The sequence below is a fragment of the Chanodichthys erythropterus genome, chromosome 19 (genome assembly GCF_024489055.1).
Source record: "Chanodichthys erythropterus isolate Z2021 chromosome 19, ASM2448905v1, whole genome shotgun sequence".
In the NCBI taxonomy this organism is placed as follows: Eukaryota; Metazoa; Chordata; class Actinopteri; order Cypriniformes; family Xenocyprididae; genus Chanodichthys; species Chanodichthys erythropterus.
In genome coordinates, this window is record NC_090239.1 from 22,452,567 (window position 1) to 22,474,430 (window position 21,864).

The 21,864-nt window shown below is 37.8% G+C and overlaps 2 protein-coding genes and 1 long non-coding RNA gene across 6 annotated transcripts in view; 1 reads left to right on the top strand and 2 right to left on the bottom strand.

Annotated features, from left to right (window-relative positions):
- gas7b (growth arrest-specific 7b) overlaps positions 1–20,385 on the top strand; it is a 36,771-nt gene extending 16,386 nt beyond the window's left edge. Inside the window, exons 4-15 of one of the 2 annotated variants that reach the window (XM_067369019.1) lie at positions 1,073–1,150; positions 3,468–3,553; positions 4,227–4,280; positions 11,614–11,700; positions 11,943–12,058; positions 12,678–12,752; positions 14,354–14,432; positions 14,655–14,783; positions 16,653–16,776; positions 17,477–17,556; positions 17,748–17,846; positions 17,922–20,382. In XM_067369019.1, coding sequence (XP_067225120.1) covers positions 1,073–1,150; positions 3,468–3,553; positions 4,227–4,280; positions 11,614–11,700; positions 11,943–12,058; positions 12,678–12,752; positions 14,354–14,432; positions 14,655–14,783; positions 16,653–16,776; positions 17,477–17,556; positions 17,748–17,846; positions 17,922–18,035 — 1,121 coding nt within the window. In that variant the 3' untranslated portion in view covers positions 18,036–20,382. Of the gene's footprint in view, positions 1–1,072; positions 1,151–3,467; positions 3,554–4,226; positions 4,281–11,613; positions 11,701–11,942; positions 12,059–12,677; positions 12,753–14,353; positions 14,433–14,654; positions 14,784–16,652; positions 16,777–17,476; positions 17,557–17,747; positions 17,847–17,921 lie in introns of both variants that reach the window. The other variant, XM_067369020.1, reaches the window with a different exon arrangement.
- On the bottom strand, positions 4,292–12,019 carry LOC137007499 (uncharacterized). Its single transcript, XR_010892635.1, has 3 exons — positions 11,881–12,019; positions 10,111–11,712; positions 4,292–8,289 (listed from the first exon to the last, which is right to left on the bottom strand). It is a non-coding gene; the product is annotated as an uncharacterized lncRNA (long non-coding RNA).
- Positions 20,386–20,489: 104 nt separating the features above from the next.
- LOC137007496 (putative uncharacterized protein MYH16) overlaps positions 20,490–21,864 on the bottom strand; it is a 70,315-nt gene continuing 68,940 nt past the window's right edge. For all 3 annotated transcript variants that reach the window (XM_067369017.1, XM_067369018.1, XM_067369016.1), the window contains 2 exons: positions 20,731–20,877; positions 20,490–20,649 (listed from right to left, as the gene is read on the bottom strand). In XM_067369017.1, the coding sequence (XP_067225118.1) occupies positions 20,500–20,649; positions 20,731–20,877 (297 nt within the window). In that variant the 3' untranslated portion in view covers positions 20,490–20,499. The remainder of the gene's footprint in view (positions 20,650–20,730; positions 20,878–21,864) is intronic.

Sequence of the window (21,864 nt, forward strand, 5' to 3'; positions counted from 1 at the left end):
AAGATGTTGCTATGTGGTTGGGTGTTCTGGGTGGTTGCTAGGATGTTGTTATGTGGTTGGGTGTTCTGGGTGGTTGCTAGGATGTTGTTATGCAGTTTGGTTTTCTGGGTGGTTGCTAAGATGTTGCTATGCAGTTTGGTTTTCTGGGTGGTTGCTAGGATGTTGTTATGCAGTTTGGTTTTCTGGGTGGTTGCTAAGATGTTGCTATGTGGTTGGGTGTTCTGGGTGGTTGCTAGGATGTTGTTATGTGGTTGGGTGTTCTGGGTGGTTGCTAGGATGTTGTTATGCAGTTTGGTTTTCTGGGTGGTTGCTAGGATGTTGCTATGTGGTTGGGTGTTCTGGGTGGTTGCTAGGATGTTGTTATGCAGTTTGGTTTTCTGGGTGGTTGCTAGGATGTTGCTATGTGGTTGGGTGTTCTGGGTGGTTGCTAGGATGTTGTTATGCAGTTTGGTTTTCTGGGTGGTTGCTAGGATGTTGCTATGTGGTTGGGTGTTCTGGGTGGTTGCTAAGATGTTGCTATGTGGTTTGGTGTTCTGGGTGGTTGCTAGGATGTTGTTATGCAGTTTGGTTTTCTGGGTGGTTGCTAAGATGTTGCTATGTGGTTGGGTGTTCTGGGTGGTTGCTAGGATGTTGTTATGCAGTTTGGTTTTCTGGGTGGTTGCTAGGATGTTTCTATGTGGTTGGGTGTTCTGGGTGGTTGCTAGGATGTTGTTATGCAGTTTGGTATTCTGGGTGGTTGCTAGGATGTTGTTATGCAGTTTGATGTTCTGGGTACCAATAATAATATATAATATATTTCTATAATATATAAAATACAGGAACAACTACAGTAAATCATGTATGATTTGATTCAGTGCAAAAAGAAAGACATTTATACTTGCATCAAAACAGGTTTTTAGTGTCGATCTGTGTGGATCATTACTCAAACTGGTTTGGATTGAACTGTTTCTGATACGCCGCTGTGAGAGCACTGTGCATTAAGTTATCACCGCTGTTACACTTATTGAGCATTACCTGCCCTACAGAAGATGGAATTAATGGGAAATGGTTTGATTCTGCTCTTGTTTTTCAGAGACAACATGGGAGAGGCCGTCCAGCACCCCTGGAACCCCGAGAACACCCGTCAAACACAAGAACTCACTGCCTACAGGTATCAAACTGATCCTGAACCAGTTTTAAAAATGGTTTTGCTTAGTTAAACTAACATTATTAAGGGAACATTCCATTTTATCATGTTGCAAACACTGAATGTTACTTTTGCATGTTCTCTGAAACAAGTAGTAACATTTAAAAAAAAACGTTTCAGAAAAACATTCCATGAACGATGTATAAGTAATGTTTTTGCGTTAACGTTTTGAGAACATTATTAAAGACCAGATAACTTTGAATGAATGTTCTACTAAAGTTCTGAGAACGTTCTCATTTGGGATTTTTGTAGGCAATCAGAAAAGAAAGTCAACGGGAATTAGTAGGACAGATATAAATCAGTTTCACATTCTGAGATTGTGACAAACAAAGAGAGTGATTCACTTTAAACTTGTTCAGTATTGTTAACAGATCAGCAGAAAGGAGTGTGAGATACACAGTCATCTAGGCTTCACAGCTTGTGCTCAATCTGCTGAACAGTTGAACTGAGTCGAGTTAATGATTCACCTCAGGCGTACGGGAGAGATCTAGGTCAACCGCTTCACTGGAAAGAGCTTGGGACAGTTTCATTCTAGCTGCATTTGACCTTTTTCACCTTAAAACTTTCTGTATTTCCAGATTTAAGTGAATGCCAGACTCTCAGCCTTTTGGACCCCATTACAGATCATTGTAGTTCAACACTTGTCCAAAAGCTTTTCCTCCCCAATCCATCCACAGATCACCTAATGGAGCATCTACTGTCCCCACCTCCGTCCTGAGAGTCAAACTGTGCTCGCTTTAGTACTCTTGATTTGATTTGCACCGGCTATCAGCATTTTACAATGTCTACCAGCACATATCAATGACAGATGGACAGCATAATAGTGTCCAGCATGTGGACGGAACGCCATAGAGCAAATTAAATTATGACCCGGCTCAAGAGAAATGAGTGTCATTGCACATGGACTGAGGAAGGAAACAGTAGACATGTTCATCTGAGCATAAAGCTCGTCTCATTACGAGCTCCATCGCTCAGAAAGATCCTACACTCCCTTAAATGAGCCACACAAGAGATTCTTTTTAGTGATTCAAAACATATACAACCAGTGTATACTGATTCCTGAACAATTGACTCTTATGATTTGATTCTTTTAGCGATTCAAAACATATACAACCAGTGTAGACTGATTCCTGAACAAATGACTCTTCTGATGTGATTCTTTTAGTGATTCAAAACATACACAATCAGTGTAGACTGATTCCTGAACAAATGACTCTTCTGATGTGATTCTTTTAGTGATTCAAAACATACACAATCAGTGTAGACTGATTCCTGAACAATTGACTCTTATGATGTGATTCTTTTAGTGATTCAAAACATATACAACCAGTGTATACTGATTCCTGAACAAATGACTCTTCTGATGTGATTCTTTCAGTGATTCAAAACATACACAACCAGTGTAGACTGATTCCTGAACAAATGACTCTTGTGATGTGATTCTTTTAGTGATTCAAAACATATACAACCAGTGTATACTGATTCCTGAATAAATGACTCTTCTGATGTGATTCTTTCAGTGATTCAAAACATACACAACCAGTGTAGACTGATTCCTGAACAACTGACTCTTATGATTTGATTCTTTTAGTGATTCAAAACATACACAGTGTAGTCCGATTCCTAAATGATTGACTCTTCTGAGACAATTATTTTTAGTGATTCATCAACATACACAACCAGTTAAGTCTGATTCCTGAACGAATGACACTTTTGAGTCGATTCTTTTCAGTAATTCAAAAACATACACAACCTGTGTAGTCTGATTCCTGAACAAATGACTCTTATGATCTGATTCTTTTAGTGATTCAAAACATACAAAACCAGTGTATTCTGAACCCTGAACAACTGACTCTTATGAGCCGACTCTTTCCAGAGATTCAAAACATAAAACCCAGTGTAGTCGATTCGACTTATGAGTCGATTCTTTTCAGTGATTCAACGTTATACTCAACCAGCTTTTAGTGATTCAAACACATATAGCTTACAACTTAATATCCCAACACACATTTATTCATTTATTTTAATTTTTTTAAATAAACTGCGTCAGGCTTGACGTCAATGATGTTTTTTAGTTGTTCATTTTCGAGAGAATCATTCTTTTAAGGCACTGCTTTGTGACGAACTCACTGTATTCGGCTGAAAAACTCATTGATTCTGAACACAAAGGCAGTGAATTTCTTTCATTACAAACGAATGTTCTTTGTCTTTGCTTTGTTAAATGACCTTGCGAGAGGAAAAGATCTTCTGAATCAAACTCCTCTCACGTTTCCTCCTGCAGTGAATGGATTTCATGCTAATGGCAGCCCGTTGCATCAGACCGAACCGTCGCAGGCAGTCGTGCGGAAGGCCAGCACAGATCAACAGGTACGGCCGCTCGCTCGTTTATTCATTTAACATATTTTCAATCTGTATCACTGGCATTAAAACAACATTCAGTGCAGATTCAAGCTGAGACTCTTAAACTCAATGCATATTGATTCAGTGATGATTCAACATACGACTGAGACCATATTTGATTTAAATCAATCCTGAAGTGTTATTAATCCACCTGGAAACAAGGTACTCAAATAAAACCAGCACTTTTCAGGATGATCTGATCACTTGTGGTGTACGTCTGTGAAATATCAGCATTTTCTCAGTGTGTCCAGTGATTTTCAGAGACTGTTGTTTGAATGTTTTTGTGCATACGATTATCAAGCCATTCGTAGGTTGATCTGAAAACGCCTGTGTGCTGCTCTCAACACAGCAACATCGGCTCAACCAATGGCGTGAGTTTGGGGGCGGGACTATCAGTTCCTCCAGCCAATAGTAAAGGAGGAGTGTTTGGGAAAACATGTTGCAATGACACACTTCACCTGAGCTTTTACTAAAGATGCAGCAGAAATCATCTATGGAAGCGAAGAGAAGGAAGGGACTTTTGTTTCCGCTCTCTCATCCTCCCTCGCTCCTCCTCATCCTCAGGATGACAGCTTACAGAGAGAAACAGCTCCACAACATCCACAGCATGTCTGACGCTCAGTTTTCTTTCTTCTCTCAGAGTCCCGGCTCGACGTCACCCGTCAGGAAGCAGGAGTGTGAATCCACAGTAACTGTGAGTATGACAGATGTGTGTGTGTGTGTGTGTTCACGCCTGTAGATTAAACTGCATGATAACAAAACTGTGGGAAATTCACAGTGCGTTTCAAGCAAACAGGAAATCCAGATGAAGTGTTTATTTTCATAATGCATGTTCCTGCTGTTAGTGTGAGCGAATCATTGGTGCGTGCTATAGCAATGAAAACAAAACAAAACAAATATCAAGTGAAACGCTTTGCAAACAAGAACAAATGTAGGGCGGGGCTTGATTTTGATTGGATGGTTGTGGTTTGCTATTGGTGGATCTCATGTGAGTGACAGGTTGCCCCGCCCTCATCATCAGAGAAGAGAAGCTGCAATATTATCATAGTTGCATCTGTATTGTGCAACACACACACACACACACACACCTGAGAGCTCGATGCAGATCGATGATGAAACATCGTCCCACAGGAGAAGGAAGGAGGCTTTCCAGTGTCCGGTTTGAGTTAGTGTAGCAGTTTCTGTTGTAATCAGTGTCTTTGTGCAAAACAGACAACAGAGACGCCACATGCTCAGCTGCCATGGTAACAGAATGAGAGAGATGATCAGTGTTTTCTGAGCTGATGGAGTGCTTGACTGCGGTTATGCGTCACGTCTGTTACTCGACACACAAACAAATGCATCATGCTTACATTTAGGAAAACCCCAGCTAAGAAAAGCATGTTCTAAGAATGTTTTGCAAACATTCCCTTTACGTTTTAAAAATGTTATTTCTGGATGTTTTGAAGGGGACATATCTGACTTTTTCTCTGTTTAAGTGTTATAATCGGGTCCTGGTGCATCTCAACCCAGAAAACGTGAAAAGGGACAACCCATTAACTTTGTTTTTTAGCCTTTCTCTGCAAGCATGTGAAAAAATGCTCAGATTAAACTCCCTTTGAAGGGGATCTTATTATAATATCACCGCCCCTTAATCTGCATGTTTCGGCACATGCTAGTGGATGAGTTGAATCAACTCCACAGCAACTACATCAATTTATCCACTAACCATTCAGAAACGTCTAAAAGTTGTAACTTCTTCCTGAGTCTCTCCATCAGTGTCGACTCCGGTTTGAACAATGTAAGGCTGAACACTTTCCTCATTTTGGCTGCGTGAGATTCTCCAGCTTTGTTGTTGTTGAGCTGTTAAAGCTCCGCCCTCTTCTGGAAAGCGGAGCTCATTTGCATTTAAAGGGACACACACAAAAACGGCGTGTTTTTGCTCACACCCAAATAGAGGCAAATTTGACAAGCTATAATAAATGATAACTGATAATGATAACGGATAACTTCGAACAAATGTTCTATTAACATTACTGGAAGAAAATTTGTTCATAACTTTGAGAGAAACTTACCAGAATGTTCCCTGTTAGCTGGGAAAAGGCAATTTTTTGTAAAATTCTGAATTTATTTACTCTACACTGCCATTACAAGCAGCTCTGAACCTTATTTGACACAGAACTATTACTGGACTTCCTCAATTTATCCGTTTGCAGAGAATGACTAAGTTTGTCCATGAGATGCAATACAGTCAGAAATGTTCTGTAAAAGATTTATTATTTCATTATCTGGACAGACGAGTATTATCCAGGCTCTCAGACGTGAGTCACCGTCTGAAGCGCTTATCGTCACTAACCCTAACAAAGAGCTGTTCACAAGAGTTATCAGGACTTGAACTGCTTCAACTGTAACACACAAGATCAGGTGATGTAATGTTGATACAGAAGCTTAGATTGCGAAAGTTACTTTTATTTACTGCAAGCCAGCAAACAGTGAACGTTCTGACAAGGTTCCCTCAAAGTTATGAACAAGCGTTCTTCCAGTAACATTAATAAAACCTTCGATCAGAGTTATCTGGTCTTTAATAATGTTCTCAAAGCGTTAGCACAAAAACGTTATTGATACATCGTTCGTGAAGTATTTTAATTTGGCATTTTTTTTAAATGTTTCTACTTGTTTCAGAGAACATTCAAAAGTAATGTTTGAAGAATGATACAATGTAACGTTCCCTTAACGTTCACATTTATAAAAGAGAACATTCAGAAATAACATTTTAATAACTTAATGGGAACTTTAGCAAAACATTCTTAGAATATTTTTGTTACGTATAAAGTTATGAATGACGCTGAATTGTTGTGGTTGTGTTTGTTACACCAACATCCACCTTATTATGATTGTCAGAATTTGCAAAACCTTTGATTATTTAACTTATTATTAGTTTTTAATCAATTTAGTATCTGCACTATAAAACAAATATTTGTTGAAGTTGTAAACTAAGCAAAGCACATTTTACAAGAAAAAACTATTTCAGTTTTTCTGCTTCAAAATTTCAAGTTTAATTGAATTGAATTGAATTACAGTGAGTGTTTGTGAAATTCACTTCTATGTTCTGAGTGAAAATTGTTTCACTCCAAATGTGTTCAGTGAGATTTAGTTTAATAACTGGTACAAATGGAAAGTTCACTTAGAACCGCTAACTGATTATTTTCGGCAGCGCAAATCATCTCTGACTTCTTCTGAATTACTGTTAGCTTTTAGTTCTTCATCTGCCGTTTCACCAGCACATTCCACTAGCAGACAAAAGAGGAATGAAGTGACCCGCGCCGGCCGTCAGATCCTTCACGCAGGCTGAAGATGAAGTGAAGTTCTTCCAGCATACCAGACACACAAAAGATGCTTTGACCGAGGGTTAGTTAGTGAACACACCGTCGTTCAGTGTTTTCAGTTCACTTTGAACACAAACTGAGAGGACAGCCAAAGATCAGCTCCAGATTATAACTTCAGTGAACTGATTTAGATGAAGGAACAGCATCTAATTAAAAGAAAGAAAAAAAACATCTAGTCTCATATGAATTTAAATGAATTTTGTTATAGATGTGATGAAGAAGAAAGTGGCTTTCATCACACGTTCAACACTGTACAAAAGCACTGTGCAATATTGACAGAAAATTATATCTCTATATGTTTTGTCGATAACAAACGATGATGACAATGTTTTTCTGAATGTGTTTTTGTACCTTCGATGGTTTAGGCTTGTCGTGGACGTCTGACTCTAACCTTATTAGATATGCATCGTATATTTTAGGTCGAATTCTTACATTTAATCTGTAAATTCAATTGGAATATTAAGACACTAAAGGGCTGTCAATCAAATGAAATCAGCATCAACAAAATCCACTTTTGCACAGCTGAAGATGCATCTAAGTGAACTTCCTTTTTACAAATTTAAACCCACTGCACTCAGTGGAATCAAGTAAAATGTCTAATAAGCATTAGATGTCTAAGAACTGTGTTGCATTAGCTTATTATAATTAACTAAACGGAAGGAGCAAAGATTGGTTATTTTGAGAGTAACTAGAAGAGACAATGATGCTGTTTACACTCGCAGACAATAGCTGTCTTTCTTTTTCAGTCATTTTCTCAGATAAGCGAATAGTGAAAGCTGATAGAGGAATTACTTTAAGGCCCTAACGTTGTCTTCAGGTCCTCAAAAAGCTGAGATCTTCATTTAAACACACACATATTGGCATCCAGAGAACTTCCTGTCACATAACCTGGAAGTTTGCTGACGTCAGTGACGCAGACAGACTATTATCTTCATGAGAAGCAATGCAAACGCACGCTGAAGACTTGTTCACACAGAAGGATTAATGTGAGGATCCTGAGGAACTTAAGATTGTTGTGCACATACTTGTGTTTATCCAGAAAAATCCAGTTGCAGATAAACCAGAAGTGAGACAATGGTTGCAGTATGAGGGCAGTTCTGTTTATTTCCTCATTTGGCATAACGTGAATGCTGAGCTGAAATGAAATATTAGGCAACATGGGGGTGCCGCTGTGAGCACACTGACAACTGAAGGGAAATTTTCATCTGCCACCAACGCACACGTCAGCATGAGACATTCCTCTCGCGGCTGGCAGCGTCAGATCGCTTCGCATCTATGAAGTATGGCTATAATTTGGAGCGCAGATGGAAAATGCTGATAGGGAGGAGCAGGGCTGATCTGAATGTGTCACAGGTGAAGATGAGGTTACAAGTACTGAAAAAAGGATCTGTGCTTTACTGTACTTTCTGTGTAGTTCATCACATTAACTATGAACATGTTCCCAGAATCAATATATGTGTGTATATATAGACACGGCCCTCCAAAAGTTTGGAAACACCCTAGAAAAGGATAATATTGGCATGGATCCTTTTTAATTTGTGATAATTTTGCACTGATAAGGGACAACGCAAACTGCGAAAACATATTTTCTTACATAAACAGTTTATACATAGAAAAAACTTATTATGTAATCAAAATGAAAATTGTTATTGCTGGTCTTCAATGATAATATCAAGTTACTTTAATGTATTTGCATCAAAAAATGATAAGGATTTATGCAGATATCGTCCCAAACCACACTTTGCCAGGCGTGTTTCCAAACTTTTGGAGGGCAGTATATATATATATATATATATATATATATATATATATATATATATATATATATATATATATATATATATATAAATAATGTAATTTTTTTTCTGTTTACATTTTTATTTTAGTCAAACTATGTCTATATAGTTTTGATTAAATTTGAGTTTATTAAATTTATTTAATGCAGGTTATTTTAGTACTTCAGCTTAAACTTAATGAAAATTTAAAAAAAAAATAGAAAAAAATGATTTCAGTTAAGGACACATTGGTACATTTACACAGCAATATACTAAAAACTATTCTTTTCCGTTTTTTGCATACATACAGCACCTTTGTCAAAATGATCCCCGTTCACACGGATCCTCAATAACGACTAAAATCGCTGTATTCTGCAGTCAGGCCAGTAGATGGCGATGTCACTGAACACGTAACACACATGCGCATGACGTCACCGTTTTTGTAGCTTACACCACGATAACGGTATTGTTTTCAAAAACTTGCACTTTGAAACACGTTTTCAAAAGTTTGTGTTTTCAGGCCTTCGAAATGGTGTTGTCGTGTAAATGAATGACCAAAACACATTAAAAATTCAGTTTTTAGTTGAAAACGGTGTCATGTAAACGGCCCCTTAGATAGTATGTGTGGTTTAAGTGTCCAAATATGTTTTGCAACCACTGTATGTGCCATTCAAACAGCAATTGAAGGAACTAGAAGAATAAATAAACAAATACATGAATAAATAAATAAACAAACACAAATAATCTGAAGTCAATTATCTGGTCTAAACCTTCATTAGCATCAATAATGAGATGGTCAGTAGGTTTGTGAATACTGCTTCAGTGTTTAAAGTCCATTCACAGCTGGTCAGGCTCGACTGTAATTTCTAAACAGCTGTTTCTCTGAAACACTATCGCTCGAACAGTCAGCGCTTATTGAGTCTGTTTACAGTAACAGTACAGACACAGATCGCACACGACGCTTCTCCCTTTATAATCACAAGCAGTTTATTGCTTTAACTCTTAAACGTGCATGAACAATTTATTGCTTAATAATTTTACACCTAAATAAACAAATATTATAAATGATGTACACTCACCAGACTACAGTGGCTTAGGAAAAAACTGTTTTATCGCATGTAATTGCAACTATGTTGACATCACATGACCAGCTTTTACCCTTTTATCAAATTAAATTAAGAAGGTATGACAAAAATATGCCTGTAAAATAGTATTTCTACCAAATACAAAACCTTTTGCGTGATTCTGCATTCACACCGAGTACAAGATCACAGCCAAGCAACAAATAATTACATGAATACTCACTATTTACTTTCTGTATACACATTTGTGGTTCTTACTGTGCACAATTCATTAAGAACAAAACTTTTTCCACTTCCTTTACCTTTCCAGCTGACATCTCTAACTTCCTCCAGCCAACAACAGATAAAATCAAGTACATGATTGAGAGTGATACAACATGTGAATAATCAAGTTATTATTGAGTAACTTACATTTCAGTCACAATATCCGGTGCTTTTCATAAACGAATCCACAGCAGAATCACGAGAGTCTCTGAGCAGCACACAGTAGCAGCGTTTCCTGTTCTTGAACAAAGCAGTTAAAATGAACGATTCAATGACTCACTCATAAAATAGTCACCTGTTTAATTCCTGAATGAATCAGTGTTGTTGAACGAATTGGTTGAATTAATGATTCAATGACTCACTCATAAAGTCAGTTGCCTGTTTAATTCCTGAATGAATCAGTGTTGTTGAACGAATTGGTTGAATGAACGATTCAATGACTCACTCATAAAGTCAGTCGCCTGTTTCATTCCAGAATGAATCAGTGTTGTTGAACGAATTGGTTGAATGAACGATTCAATGACTCACTCATAAAGTCAGTCAACTGTTTCATTCCAGAATGAATCAGTGTTGTTGAATGAATTGGTTGAATGAACGATTCAATGACTCACTCATAAAGTCAGTCAACTGTTTCATTCCAGAATGAATCAGTGTTGTTGAATGAATTGGTTGAATGAACGATTCAGTGACTCACTCATAAAGTAAGTCGCCTGTTTAATTCCTGAATGAATCAGTGTTGTTGAACGAATTGGTTGAATGAACGATTCAATGACTCACTCATAAAAGGCTTGTTCGAGATGCATCTGCGCTGTGCAGACCGATCGGCGTATGACATCAAAGTACAGCGAGAGCGTTTGGAGAACATATGACTCCTTATGCTTTAGAATCGCTCTCACGGTACTTTGATGACATACGTCGATCGGTCTGCACATGCATCTCGAACAAGCTTAAAGACAGTTGCTTGTTTCGTTCCTGAATGAACCAGTGTTGTTGGTCAAATTGGTTGAATGAACGATTCAATGACTCAGTCATAAAGTCAGCTACATGTTTTGGTCAGAATGAATCAGTGTTGTCAAACGAAATGGTTGAATAAATGATTCAGTGACTCATAAAGTCAGTCGACGCCTGTTTAATTCCTGAATGAATCAGTGTTGTTGAACCAATTGGATGAATGAATGATTCAGTGACTCATTTGTCGCACCTACTGGCGTAACAATGGACGTTCTGAAGGCACAAACAGAACAATCAAATTCATGTGCCTGAACTAATCTACATTTGAGCATGAATGATTGTGTTTATGGGTTAGAACTGCTGACTGTTCCCTTGTTTATTTGTCCAAATGAGCTGTTAACGATGCCATTATACCAGACTCAAGCTAATGCTCATCATTTACTGGAGACGGATGCATTTCTGATTGTTAGTTCAGATCATGCTCTCCTAAAGCTTCGGTCCACGTGCATAATGACCTTCTGAAAAAGTTTTGCAAGTTTGTCAGTTTCTGGACGCGTCGTTCTGATGGTTTGTTTCTCGTCCTTCTGTAGATCAACTGTGTGACGTTCCCTCTTCTGCACATGTCTGAACAGCAGCTGCTCAAACCAGACGAGTGGAGCTACTGCGATTATTTTTGGGTAAGAACGTCTCTGAAAAACCACAAAGATTTGGTTGCATAGTTTCAGAAAGCCTCACAAACACCCTCAGAGTGCAAACGACACATTCTTATACTATTTAACAGCATGCGTTTCACAAAACATCTGTAGTAATCTGCTATGGCTTGAGAATATCCAAACAAATCCTTGTTCTCAACAAACCTGCCACCTTCTCACGCTCCTGTGCACATCAATCCTCCCTTGTGTTTTGTCTGTCCATCCAGGCGGACAGAAAGGATCCGCAGGGAAGCGCCACCGTCTCAGGATTTGAGGTTCTGCTGCAAAAACAGCTGAAGGGAAAGCAGATGCAGAAAGAGATGGCCGAGTTTGTGCGGGAGAGGTAAACTTCAGATTGTCATCTCAGACTGAGAGAGGAACAGCTGTTCAGGACAAAAAACTGTGAAAACCTGTTTGTTTCATAGCTAAACTGATGTGCGGAAAGTTATTTACACCGATCTAACCACGATACGGTCACTACGGTCTTACATGGTTACTATTGCAATGTCTCTGCTGGTGATATTACATAATATCTTATGATGGCATCTGTTCTTTCTGTGCGTCGTTTCTGTTACCAAAACATAAATGCATAACAACATGCAACTTCCTGTAGCTCATTTCCTGTATTTCATGAATAGTTTCTAGTGCCTTTTTAGAAAGGAGAAAAATGAATGATTAAATGACTGTGCTTATTTCACATCAACTTTAGTCTCTGATATGATCTTAAACGCTTTAGTTTTTCAGTAATGTTTGTGCAGATGTTTGGATTCAACAGTAAAGTGTGTGAGGCTCATGTTACACGTCTTCATCCCTGCGGAGAAACATTTCAGTCCGAGTCTGGGAAGGAAATGACCTTCGTGCGTGAATGTCAGGATGGGACATCTGCGCTCATGCTTGCTGTATGTGCGTCATGTAAGCAGTTCAGCGTAGCGCAACTTTAATACATTCATTTATGCCGACAGGATCAAGATCGAGGAGGAGTACGCCAAGAGTCTGTCGAAGCTCTCGCAGATCCCGCTGGCGGCGCAGGAGGAAGGGTACGTCCGCCCGGCACAAACAAACCTGGATGACATTCGTTCTTCCACAAAAGAAGATTTTGAAAAGCATCTCAGTGTTGAAATATTCTGGAGTGTAAATGATGACAGAATGATTATTTTCTGTAAGCGCATCAAGCGTCCTCTCCTGTAATTTTGCAGTCTTTCAGGGTTCGGTATCAAGCGCTCAGCACAAGCGCCAGTGATTTTTCAGCAGGCGCGTCAGTCTGATAGAGAAGGATAATTGTTTCGTACACAATGCCGAGCGTGTCACCGAGGGCCGCCCACCCCGCGCCACAGACGGACGGCACAATCCCGCCATTCTTCTGCCTCTCAAACCCCGTTGTGTTGTCGCTTGTAATGACCATTGTTTTTTTGGCCGGCTCCTACGTCTGCGCTCACAACCTCTTGTTTATTCCTGAATTTACCGCTTGTGTGGCTGCCATGCAGAAATCATTGTTGCAGAGTTGCAGGTCGTGACCTTTTAGCTTTGCATAATCATGTGAAGTCAAGTTTTTCAATAGGGAATGGCATTTTTACACATATTACTGATCAGTCTGAGGTCCATATCCGTATATAATGTTGTAACCATTTTGGGTCGGTAAGATGTTTTTAAAAAGAAATTAATTCTTTAATTCATCAAGGATGCATTAAATTGATCAAAAGTGACAGTAAAGAGCTTTCTATTCATCAAAGAATCCTGAAAAATAAAATGTATGACGGTTTGTGAATGTTTTCAACATTGATAATAATCATAAATGTTTCTTGAGCAGCAAATCATCATATCAGAATGATTTCTGAAGGATCATGTGACACTGAAGACTGGAGTAATGATGCTGAAAATTCAGCTTTGATCACAGGAATAAATTACACTTTACTATATATTCACATAGAAAACAGCTGATTTACATTATAATAATATTTCACTGTTTTTACTGCATTTATGACTATAACTGGAGCCTTGGTGAGCAGAAGAGACTCTTTCAAAAACATTAAAATTTTACCGATATATATATATATATATATATAAATGCCCAGTTTTTAAACTAAAACATATACCTTTATACCCAACATTTTAAACTAAAATAATGGCTCCACTGGTACATTAAAAATTTCTATAATGAAAAAGTCAAAATATTGAAAAATATATGTATTTATAATATCTATATCGCCCTCCTGGATGTATCAGACATCAGGTGTTTTTATACAGAGTTATCTTCTCTTACTAACAGTGAGAAAGAAAAGAACAGATATTTTGTTCTTGTAGATTCGACTCGGCTAAAGTTTAGATTGATTGTCAAATTCCACCACGTCTTTAACTCGAGGTGCTCCTTTGAATCAGTGCGGCGGTCCGAACGGAGAGCGGCTCGGCCCAAACATCCCAAACATCTCTGGAATGAGGCTCAAGCCCTCAGATTATGTGCACAACTGCAGCATTCATATGCAACTGTCTGAAGAAAAGGATCAAGAAGAGTTAATATATTGCTTCAATCAGTTCATAAACCCTTCCAGTACAGCTTTAATATCATATAGGTGCATTTTACACGTGTGTGTGTGTGTGTGTGTGTGTGTATCACATATTTGTTTTTGTTTTTTCCTCTCAGCACGCTTGGCGAAGCTTGGGCTCAGCTGAAGAAAAGTCTGGCAGACGAGGCAGAAGTTCATCTCAAATTCTCCTCGAAGGTAAGCTGTCGCTATAGAAAGATTCAAACACATTAGAAGAGTTTCCCGGGTCTGAACTCACAGCTGGACTGAAGGAATGTTTTGCTCTCTGATGAATATGAGAGCAGATGTTACACACAGCTACAGTATATGCATCACTAATGCTGCAGACGAAGACTTCACATGAGAGGGTTCAGTTTCTTTAGCTGTCTCTAATACGGCTCCTGTCTCAAACCTCTTCAGCTTCAGAGTGAAGTGGAAAAACCTCTGCTGACATTTCGTGAAAACTTCAAAAAAGACATGAAAAAGTTTGACCATCACATGTCGGATCTCAGGAAGCAGCTGGCCAGCCGATACACTGCTGTGGAGAAGGTGATTTTACTCTTCATATCTCTATGTGAATGAATATGTGGTCATATTTAGTCGATTCGCTCAGCTCTTCTAAAGTTACAGGGATTTTTCTCATGCATTATTAAAAGTCCTCCATGTTTTCTGAAGGAGTGGACCATTTCCGTCTCTGGAGCCCGATGGGTTTCTATTAATAATCTCATGACCTTCACAACAATGAGCTTCTCATAGAGCATTTACTGAACAAAACAATTCATCTGGTCACCATCTTTTAAAGGGACAGTGCGTCAATAATGCAAACCGTCATCATTTACTCACTCGCATCAAGTCCGGCAAACATCACTGGTTCTTGTGATCAGTCACGGCATGCCAACTTTAAATATGCACCTGCAAATCTGGAACACTTTTGTTTAAGAGTTGTGAATAAAACAGATTATTGGAGTTAAAAAAGGTAATTGCATATTTTTATCTCGCAATTCCGAGTTTATTTCTCACAATTCCGACTTTATTACTCACAAAATCATTTATAACTCACAATTTCGGCTTTAAAACTCACAATTCCGACTTTATTTATCACAATTCCGAGTTTATAACTTACAATTCCGAGTTTATAACTTACAATTCCGAATTTATCTCTCACAATACCATTTATAACTCGCAATTCCAACTTTAAAACTCTCAATTCCAAGTTTATTACTCACAATTCCGAGTTTATAACTTTCAATTCCAAATTTATCTCTCACAATACCATTTATAACTCGCAATTACAACTTTATTTCTCACAATTCCGACTTTATCTCACAAATCCATTCAATTCTGACTTTATTTCTCACAATTCCGAGTTTATAACTTACAATTCTGACTTTATCTCTCACAAATGTATTTATAACTCACAATTCCAACTTTAAAACTCACAATTCCGAATTTATAACTCGCAATTTCGGCTTTAAAACTCACAATTCCGACTTTATTTATCACAATTCTGAGTTTATTACTTACAATTCTGACTTTATTTCTCACAATTCTGAGTTTATTACTCACAATTCCGAGTTTATTTCTCACAATTCCAAGTTTATAACTTACAATTCCGAATTTATCTCTCACAATTCCATTTATAACTCACAATTCCAACTTTAAAACTCACAATTCTGACTTTAAAACTCACAATTCCGAGTTTATAACTCACAATTCCGACTTTATTTCTCACAATTCCGAGTTTATAACTTACAATTCCGAATTTATCTCTCACAATTCCATTTATAACTCACAATTCCAACTTTAAAACTCACAATTCCAAGTTTATTACTCACAATTACGACTTTATTTCTCACAATTCCGATTTTATAAATCGCAATTCTGACTTTGTCCCTCACAATTCCGACTTTAAAACTCACAATTCTGACTTTATTTCTCATAACTCCGGGTTTATAACTTACAATTCCGACTTTCTCACAATTCCGACTTTATAACTCACTATTCTGACTTTATATCCTGCAATTACAAGTTTATTTCTTGGAATTCTGAGTTTATTTCTCACAATGTTTCTTGCCGATTCATTGTAATTATTTGTGAAAGTGTTTTTCAGTGTACAACAAAAGTGAACCCTTTAAGATACAACGTAATGTAAAGAACAAATGATTTGAATTGTCTAGATTTTAATATGCCGGTGTTGGAGGACATTGAATTATTATGGTTCATTTACCATCAGAAATGAATCATAAAAAAAAGATCTATCTTTGAAGTTCCTTAACCATCCAGATCATTGTAGAATGACAGGTGTAATTTATTCAAGAGCATCTGGATCTCAACATGCAATGCCAGATGTCTCTGAACATCTGTAGATGCAGTATGAATAAAACTCATCATCTCTCATATTCTCGCACGCTCTATAAGGCACGTAAAGCTCTTTCAGATCGGCAGAAGGATCTGGAGTTGAAGACCCAGCAGCTGGAGATCAAACTCAGCAGTAAGATCGAGGAGGACATCAAGAAAGCGCGCCGGAAATCCACACAGGCAGGTCAGTGACACGCCGAACCTTTCAACTGTGCGTCTCAGTCACGTCCGACACATCCGAGACGAATCCTCGTAAAATACGCAGTTATCAGATGATATACTAACACCAGGAGAAACCTGAAGGCCAAAGATGAAATCAGTCGATCGAATGACATGATGTATTTACATTTAAAATAATTTTCTGAGATAACATACTTAAACATGCAATGAAAATAGTCAAAATACACAAAACTCTCTGGGTTCTCAAGGAGAAATATCTATGCATTAACAGTTATTTCCAGTGATAAAGCATGTTTACAAGCTGTTTAATTAAAAAAAATATAATAAAAAAAGAGTTAAAATAATTAAAATTATATCCATAAAATGATCCCATGATGGAACCCCTCAAAGCTTCTATAAATGAAGCGCCTGATGGAACACTTTACATTTTTCTTCATAATACAGTTTAAAACGTTTATCTTTACAATAATAGTGTTTACAGTTTCACATACTATCTATGCCACATATCAAGTATATACTGTGCAGTGTTCAGTTAGTGGTAAGCACAGCCATTCTTTCTAGAGTTTAGGTTTGTGTTTGATGACATCTAGTGTCACACTGCGGTAATGCTGTTAAATGCAGTCATTTTGAAGAATGCAGAATATGCATCATAACCTTGACGATGTGTCAGAACAGCATGTGTAACTCGTGCTCTGTGACCCCAGGAGACGACCTGACGCGATGCGTCGACCTCTACAATCAGTCCCAGTCCAAGTGGTTTGAAGAGATGGTCACCAGCAGCCTGGTAAGACTGGACATTATGAGAAAATTCAAGTGACCTTGGATGCATGTGAACCTGATGTAGGAGACTCGAAACAACATTAGAAACCTTTAATAGCATCATACGGGCAGCTTAAACTGCACCAACACTGCATCAAGGCAACCTAACACATCATTTGAGTTGAAGAACGGCCCTCATCTGTCTGTTTTCCTCAGGAGCTGGAGCGGCTGGAGGTGGAGCGTGTGGAGATGATCAGACAACACCTGTGTCAGTACACAACGCTACGGCACGAAACCGACATGTTCAACCAGGGCGTAAGTCGCATTCGCACTCATTCGTAAGGTTTACTGCAGGTCCTGAGTAATGACTCCCTGCCGTTTCACATCCAGACCATAGAGCCGGTGGACAAACTGCTGCGGAGCGTCGATCCCGCCAGAGACCGAGAGCTGTGGGTGAAAGAACACAGGACGGGGCAGCAGAGACCGGCGGACATGGAGATCTGACGCCACCGGGCGCTTCTCCACCCCTCAATCGCCGATCGACCGAACGGAAAGAAGGAGCGCTCTCTATCAACCTGCTGAGCTTTACAGCCGGAACGAGAGAACGATCACGTCTCAAACCGAGCAGAAGGTGGAGAACGAACCTACCGTGACCTTCCCATGAATTTGAGGGAAAAGAATAAGTGTAAATATGTTCAGGATTTCACTCAGGATGTGTATGTCAGTATCTACTGATGCAATCAGACCATTAGCGTTGAACACTGACTGTCAGGCAAAGCGAGTTGATCTATTTGGAAAAGTACTAATATATAAATGCTGCTGCTGCTGCTACTGATTTAATTCTGTGACTAATCAAAGCCATCGCTTCCAGCTGACATGAACTGGCATCCGCAACCCATTTAACTTACATAATGTCAGGATACATTTAAAAGAGTGATGGGTATTTGATGAGAGTTTGGGGAATTATAAAGAAGTGGGCCTTACCGGGACGGACATGGAAAAGGAAAGCGGATTCAGAAGTGGAGCGACTTCATTTTGATGAATTTATACTTTGGCCTTTGGAATATTAACATGTATGAATCATTCACAGCAAGACCAGAAACATGCATTAACAAGTGTTGATTTCATGACGCAACTTATGCAGGATATATGGAAGATACTGTATATATACATCCACCACAGAATAAAACATAAAAAAGGTAATTGCGACTTTTTATACCACAATTCTGACTTTATTTCTGCAGTTCCGAGTTTATATCACATAATTATGAGTAAAGAAAGTCATAATTGTGACTTATAAACTCGGAACTGCAGAAATAAAGTCAGTATTGCATGACGAAAACTCGCAACTTTTATCTTGCAATTCTGACTTATATTGTGAGATATAATCTTGGAATTGCACAAAAAAATCAGAAGTGCAAGAATGTCAGAATATTGAGAAATAAAGTCAGATTTGAGATATATAAAGTCATAATTGCAAAATATAGTCAGTTGCAAAAAAAATATAAAGTCAGAGTTGCAAAAATATAAAATCAGAATTGCAAGATATAAATTCAGAGTTGCAAGATATAAAGTCAGTTGTAAAAGTCAGAACTGCAAAAAATAAAGTCAGAATAGCAGGACAAAAACTCGCAATTGCAAGAAATAAAGTCTTGCGAGTTTTTTACTCGCTATTCAGGCTTTTTGCTCAGAAATGTGAGAGATAAATTTGGAATTGTGCAAAAAAAAGTCACATTTGCAAGATAAAAAGTCACAATTAACTTTTTTATTTTTTATTCCGTGAAAGAAACAAGTCAAGCCCAAACGCTCGGCATATCCATATCTGTTGTTTTGATTCATATCCGCTCCACACTGCCGTTCTGGACTCAGGGTTACATCACTGTCACTCAATGAACAAACAAACTCAGTCACATGTGAGCAGTTTTATTTTCTGTTCGTTCATTCGTTCAGATATACAGAAGTCTCAAACAGTCATTAATATTGTTTCCCCCAAACGATAATAGATTGAAATGTTTCTGCACGATGCTTATTTTTATACCAAATCATTAACATCTTTTTTAAATGATCTTTCATGTTTAAACTGGATTTCATTCAAGGTACCAGCTTACGCATTCAGCGTATCTCCATTACTGATGTACATGTTCTATTAAACAAGGATGTAAATGAAGAATAACTGCTGAATATTATCCATTTATTACGTTTTCTGTAATATAAATGACGTAAAATGTAATGTTTTACTAAATAGGATTTATTGTTTGCTCTATTTATGTAGCTGTCATCATCAGATGCTATCTCAATAAATACAAAACTAATGCAGACATGAGCAAGGGAATAATACAGTGAATATACTGAATATATGCATTCGGGATATTCAATCTAATTTCTATGGAATCTGGTTTCTGCCACGGCTTTTGGTCACACTTTATTTTACAGTGTCTTTGTTGCACATTTTTCATGTGTTTACTGTAGTAATAACAGTGAATTATGCATAATTACATGCAACTAACCCGTAGCCTACAGTAAGTACATGTTGTGAATTTATATTACTGTATAATTACACTGTAACAAGGACACCTTAAATAAAGTGTAGCTCAACGGGAATTCTGACATTTTCCCTCAAAATTGTGAGATATAAACCTTTTAATGTTTTTATTGCGTGGCAGAAACAAACTTCGGCGAATGTCACAGTGAATGTGAACTTTGATTACGACAGATGCTGATTTGTCTTGTTCTGGGAGTGTATAACTGAAGCTGGCCCTGTTTAAATGGCTATAAATGTGCTTTTGGACAAAGTCAACGAAACACTCGATCCTTACAAAATAAAAATCATGTAATCAAGAAAATGACGGCAACGTTACAAACAGTTGTACCCGTTTCTTGATATCAGATGTAATACTGAACACACGTGTGTTGTGAGAAAAAGATTATGTGTTTAGAAAACAAGAAGCTGGATTAAAGTTTGACAAATCTAATCGATCATCAGTTTCTTGATGGAGTTCAAGTACGTGGGAATGAGAGAGCTGACGGACTCGTCGTCATCCATGACCTTCTCACCTCTGCCCTCTGACCCCACTGACCCGGGCGACCTCACCAGCCCTGGATAGGGAGTGCTGTAACCCTGCGGGAGACACAGACGAGCAGATGGTTACTGTAACGCACACAGAAGGGTAGCGTGACGCGGCTCAGGACACACACTCACTGAGGAGTAGCCCTTGCCGAAGCTGCCGCGGCTCTTGGTCCTGATCTTGGTGAGCGCAGACTCTGCGATGTCGGCTCGCTCTTCTGCGTCGTCCAGCTCATGAACCGTCTTCCTGTACTTGGCCAGGTTCACGTTGGCCTGCTCCTCCTGATCCGGAAACAGTGTCGACAGCTGACTTCAGATTAAAGTTCAGTTTAACTTACATCAACTAACAATCAGTATTTTCTACATTTTCATTGCCATATCACACCAAAGGCTATACTCATCGTGATCATAATCAAAATAACACGATATAGACAACATTCTGACAACACTACACTTTAAAAACACTAAACTTTGAAAGGAACGAAAGCCTATTTTCGCAATTTAAGAAAAAAATCATAATTATAACAAAAAATTGAAATTATGAGTTAAAAGTCAGAAAGAAATTCATCTTATTAATATGACTTTTCATCATATTTATGACTTTTCATTTCTTTTTGACAGTCTTTATGACATAAAAAATCAAGTTATCATCATAATTATGACTTAGTATGTATCATGTGACTTTTCATTATATAAATAACCTTGCCAATTTTGACCTCATTTCATAAATGATTTAGTATGCCATAATTTCAACTTTGTCAGAATTATGACTTTTTGTCATTATTAGATAAAAAGTCATAATTATAACAAAAAGTAAAATAATTAAACAATTATTAGTCATAATAATGACATAATATATAAATGACTTTATATATTATTGCGAAAAATAACAGAATTGCGAGAAATAAAGTCAGAATTAGAAATAAAGTCAGAATTAGAAATAAAGTCAGAATTGCAAGAAATAAATTCAGAATTAGAAATAAAGTCAGAATTAGAAATAAATTCAGAATTGCAAGAAATCAGAATTAGAAATAAAGTCAGAATTGCAAAAGTCAGAATTGCAAGAAATAGAATTGCGAAATATACAGTCAGAATTAGAAATAAAGTCAGAATTGCGAGAAATAAAGTTAGAATTAGAAATAAAGTCAGAATTCTGAGAAATAAATTCAGAATTAGAAATAAAGTCAGAATTCTGAGAAATAAAGTCAGAATTAGAAATAAAGTCAGAATTGCAAAAGTCAGAATTGCAAGAAATAGAATTGCGAAATA